This window comes from Phaeoacremonium minimum (assembly GCF_000392275.1).
Source record: "Phaeoacremonium minimum UCRPA7 unplaced genomic scaffold PA7_03_scaffold_140, whole genome shotgun sequence".
Classification (NCBI taxonomy): Eukaryota; Fungi; Ascomycota; class Sordariomycetes; order Togniniales; family Togniniaceae; genus Phaeoacremonium; species Phaeoacremonium minimum.
Genome location: NW_006921047.1, coordinates 229 through 5,377, shown reverse-complemented (window position 1 = coordinate 5,377; position 5,149 = coordinate 229). Strand labels below are relative to the sequence as shown.

At 52.8% G+C, this 5,149-nt stretch overlaps 1 protein-coding gene across 1 annotated transcript; it reads right to left on the bottom strand.

Annotated features, from left to right (window-relative positions):
* Window positions 1-941: 941 nt before the first annotated feature.
* Window positions 942-3,901, bottom strand: UCRPA7_1902 (putative white collar 1 protein; the record flags this gene model as incomplete). The annotated part of the gene is made up of 2 exons (XM_007914481.1): window positions 942-1,283; window positions 1,340-3,901. The coding sequence occupies 2 exons, from the start codon at window positions 3,899-3,901 to the stop codon at window positions 942-944; spliced, it is 2,904 nt and encodes a 967-aa protein (XP_007912672.1).
* Window positions 3,902-5,149: the final 1,248 nt, after the last annotated feature.

Here is a 5,149-nt window from a genome sequence, read left to right as displayed (position 1 = left end):
ACATAGGTAGTAATGCCTTGTTGAGGAGGTAGTGGTGCTTTTGGCGGACTGACATCTATTACCCTGGCGGAGTGGACCACGCCGTTCGTTGGGCGTGGCAGCGGCGCTGTCCCATGGCCGAGTCTGCGTCCTGAAATAGAAACAGTCCAACCTGTAGTGCTGGGGGATGTGTTGAGGATGATAGCCAATCCTGATGTAGCTGGGCCCTCCTGCGATGAGTGGGCTTGGACATGCATGGCATGATATGATATGTTATGTTAGCACTATCACGAGAGAGGGAGGGAACGATGGACAACAGTTATTGTTGCCTTATCATCTTGATTCATTCGCATTTCTATCCGTTACATTGTCTGGGAACAACGGAGTCGGCACACTTGCTCGGTTTGAGCATATCCAATAGCCTGCGGGTGTACTTCGATCGCAAAGGCGAGAAACACCCAGCAATCCACAATTGAAGCGCCCGGCAGATTTCTGATCTCCTCTGCTCGTCATCCCCGATGCTCACCAGCGTTTCTCATACATGAACGTTCTGTTCTCTCCCGAGGGACTCTTCAGTCAACCTCTGTTTCTTGCACAACCGCCACCCAGCCCACTTGTAGATAGATAGATAGATCAGAATAAGAAGTAACCCAACGCCAGGGTAACACAAAGCCCTATAACGCCCCGTGTATGGTATCTGCATCCAGTTTCCCGAACCCTAAAATAGAACATAGAATAAAAGCCACGTACATTTATGTTGTTTGTACACGACTGATTTTTGTGTTCTTTAAAAAAAAAAATGAAGTATTGCCCATCCCATAGTCTACCAATCGCAAAGACATGAATGATGAAGTCATCGAAAAAAGGTGAAGTGGTATCTCAAACGGGAGGTCATGTCAGGAAAAAGAGAAACCGGCATTGCGGAGTCGAAACAGACGAAGAAGCTGCGAGGAGAGGACTATTTAGGGGGCAAACTCCCTCTCCTCGCTGATGGCTGTCATTCCCATGCCCATGCCTCCCAGCCCGCTGCCACCTGCAAGTAGAGGCTGGCTCTGAGGCGGTACGGAGTGCCCCTTAGCTCCTGACGGCGTGGCAGTGGCGCTACCATTGCCGGTGCTGCCTGAACTAGATGACCTTCGATTGTCGTCGACTGGCGTCATTTCAGTGTCACCGGTGGCATCAGTGCTGGTGGTGACTTCGCGGTGCAGAGGAGACGAATGATTGGGTGAGGTTGACTTTTTGCTGGCAGAATCTCCATTATGACCTCCGCCGCGGGACGATGTACGCGGTGACACACGACCAGTCTAAAATCAAGATATTACTGACCAAGTTCTCCTACCACAAGCGGCCAACAACTTACCTGTTTCGCCCACCTTAAACCACAGCTGTTGCAAAGGTCTCTCTGTCCACTAGGCCCTCTACGCCACTCTGGAGTGTTCCGTGTGTGACAGTTGGCGCAGTCTCTCACAACGTTGCCAACGCCCTTTCTTCTTTTTCGCTTCTTCTTGTTGCTGAGCAGCTGACCCAGCTCCTCTGCCAACAACCGGTTGACTTTCTCCATCTGTCGGAGCTCATATTGCCAACTTGTGCAACGCGTCGTCTTCAGCTCGTCGAAAATATTATCGTCGGATGCTAGAGCAGCATCCTGTGTGCCTAAAGTCATCCCACCTCCTGGGATGCCCGATATGGTTGTACCATCTTGGCTCATGTCTGGCCTATTATTGTGAGAAGCAGTGGTTACCACGCCCATGTTCGAGGGTATCTGGTCTTCAAAGCGACCATTCGTAGATGAAGCGACGGATTTCGCGCTCGAGGTCGCCGGGGCAATCGCACGGCTCGATGCTTTCAGAAGTTTCGTCTGCGCAAGGAGAAACGTAGGCTTCTGTCCCACAGAGGCGTCGCCGGGGTAAAGCACAGTCTGGGCCTGTAGAACTTGTCCTCTTCTGTTCTGGACTTCGTGCTTGCAAATGACAATCTTCCCGCGCCTGGCCTTCTCTATTGAGCGCCCAAACTCGGCACGCGACTCCTTCCTCATAAGATCCTGGATGCTAGTCCCTTCAAGATTCTCCGGCTGTAGATCGAGCAGTGATCGAACGTTCGATGAAACAAATAAAAACATTCCAGAGGTCGACATTTTCGTCCATAGCTCGCTGTCGCCGATGCCACCGCTGTACTCAAGATCTCTCCTACTGAGGGCAAACACGGGGCGTTTCCGCCCGACTAGGATGATGCATTTTCGGCCCTTGCCTTGATCAACAAACAACGACCCATGGCTTTCGAACCAAGTGTAACCACTCTGCTTGCGTCTGATCCTAAAAACGATGTTGACCCCGTTCCCAACAACGGCGTCCTTCAATTCTCGGGTTACGGGAACAATATCGGATGGGTGGCATATGGATGATAAGGGCTGGCCAACGAGGTCGTTTGTATCATACTCCAGCATCCTCCTGCATGACGGAGACAGGTATAAAAAGAGTCCTTTGAGGGACAGTACATGGACAACATCATCCGTGTTCTCCAGCAGCATCTTGTCCCAAGACTGCCTGTGCCAGTCAGATGTAACGCCATTCGGATTGAATTGCTGGAGGAGTGTTGAGACATCATCCACTCCAAGCGTCTGTCCTCCATTATCCGACTCCCACTGGTTAGCGTTCGGTGGTGTCCATATGTATTGGCCAATATCGCTATGATTGTAATTAACCTGAACTCCACCACCGATCTCCTGTCCCGCAATAGCGTCAGGACATTCGACAAGATCGATCTGGAACCCAATGAAGTATCTAATTTCTTTGGTGTCCCACGGAATAGGAATCATAGTGAGGAGGTTAAGGAACGGCTTGCCACCTTTCCTATAGTTGATTAAGCTCTGCTGGACTTCCTTACCCTCCTGTATCTTCTTCTTTAGGTTGTATACCGCACTGTTGTCGACGAACTCTCTCTTGGTTCCCGCTTCGACGAGGCCCGTGGGTGCTTGAAGGAACCGGCAGTTTTTCCCTTGAATCTCATGCCGGACGTATCCGGTTAGGTTTTGGAAATTATCTGATACGTATATAATTGGGCAGTCGTTCATCGTGACATCGCAGACCACAAACGCGCAAGACATGTCGACTGCTCCTAGTTGTACTTCAGGATTAGGCCTGGTGGCCACATAATACAGCGCCCGGATCATGTCGAAGCCGCTCTTCGAATACACAGTCTTCTCGGGCTTGATATCGGCGGGGGTGGGTGCGCCGGATGATGGCGCGGGTACTGTAGCCGGTGTGTCCGGAGCGATGCTGGGACGAGCTGTGCTAATCTGAGAAACGGACTGAGATATGGGAGACACGGGCGACTGAAAGGAAGCGGTGCTGGCGGCATCTTGAGATACTTGTGACACAAGGCTGGGCGGAAAGGGATTTGGAGGCATGCTTGGCTGGGGTTGTGTTGCAGAGCCGTCCACAGCACTAAATGGCTGACTGACTCCCATCATGTCGTCATTCGTGGTGTCAATGGCCAGTGGAGCCCGCTGAATGGGAGAAGGCCCAAGGGAATGGCTAAGTGGCTTCATTCCCATGGAAAAATCCGTGTCCATCGAGCTGCCAGTGAACTGGTTGCTCATATTGGGGTTTGTAAACATATCCAAACCCGAATTGTCGGACCGCAGCTGCCCCATGTTCAGGTTAGAGAAAGCCATCATATTGCCCATCACATCAGGGGCGATGTTGGAAAAATCCGTCGCATCGGACATGGCCAGCAGATCCGGCTGCGAAAAGGCTCCACTGACTCCAGACATGCCCATCGCTGAGCCCATGTTGCCAAAACTGCCACTCATGTCGGCGCTGGTCGGGGAGGTGTCGATGTTTCCGAATCGGAAGTCTCTCAGGTCGTCATGGTTGCCAAACTCCATCATGGACAACCTCCTGTCGGAATCGTCCTGGCCCATATTTCCCGTAAAGGGTTGCGGTACGCTCCGTCGTCTGTGAAGCGTGTGGGTGTTATCGATAATGATGTCGTCGATGGAGTCTCCTCCCATCATCGGCGTGTCCCCCATCCCGGACACGGATGGAACTCCATGCGGCGTGGTAACGGGCATGGTCATTGACATGCCTCTCCTCTGCACGGCCTGGCGCTGGCGCTCGGCGGTCAGCTGGCGCTGCAGCTCCTCCGGAGGGAGCTGTGATCCAAAGAAATTATTCATGTCGGCCACCACATCTGTAGACGCCGCTTGTCTGTGCTCTAGCAGGAGCCGTGGTGACGTCTATCTTGATGTTGAGTAGGCACGTGGTACACTGCCTCAACAGCGATCGCATCGGCTTGGTTGATGTGAGAGGAGTCGACTTGGGTTGCCGATTGAGATGGGAAGGCGGGCGTTATGTGCACCCGGGCGACGACAATGTGTGGGATACTGGAGGAGGCTGAGGTTGAGGTTGAAGTTGAGATCGAGGTAGAGGTAGAGGTAGAGGTAGGGCGGGGTCGAAAAGAATATCGAGCACCAGCACGAGGGACGAGCACGAGGAGGACTGGGGCAGGCAGTGCGGCTGCGTGCAGGTTCCTGTCTATCTGTGGCAGTTCAGCCGACGATCCCAGGGCATGGATCTGAGTTCGACAGGGTTGGTCGAAAGCTGAATAGAAGGCGGATATGTAGTACGGGCCCCAGATCAGTTGTGGACTGGGCTCCCAAGACAATACTTGAGGCGGCAGATAGCGAGAATAGGAGCAAACACAGATAGGTACAGTATGCTATGCAGGTATGCAAGAAGGGGCTTTGTCTCTTCTACAACGGGAGCAGCAGCAGCAGCAGTGTCGTCGATATTCTTGTTTCGTTTCGGGGGGGGAACTTCTCAGGCTAGTGGCGATTGTGGGCGTGCTGGTACGAGAGCTAGGAGCTAGCGGGGATCGAAGAACGGCGCACCTTGGCTGTGGAGACTCTTCACCAGCAAAACGGAAAAGCGTCGGGCGTCGTCTGGTCGTTTTATTCCGGTGGGAAATGCCAGGATAGGAAATTAGAAAGAGACAAGAAAACGGACTCGATGACTTCGGCGGCGGCGGTGGTGGTAGGCAGATAGGTAGTACTCATTTGACTCCGAGTATGCCCAAGAGTAAGTCAATGGCCGACCGAGGAAGAGGGGCTGTTCGTGGCACCGTATGGCGTAACAGCTCTCCTGAGGTAGGGATAAAGTACCTGGCTCGC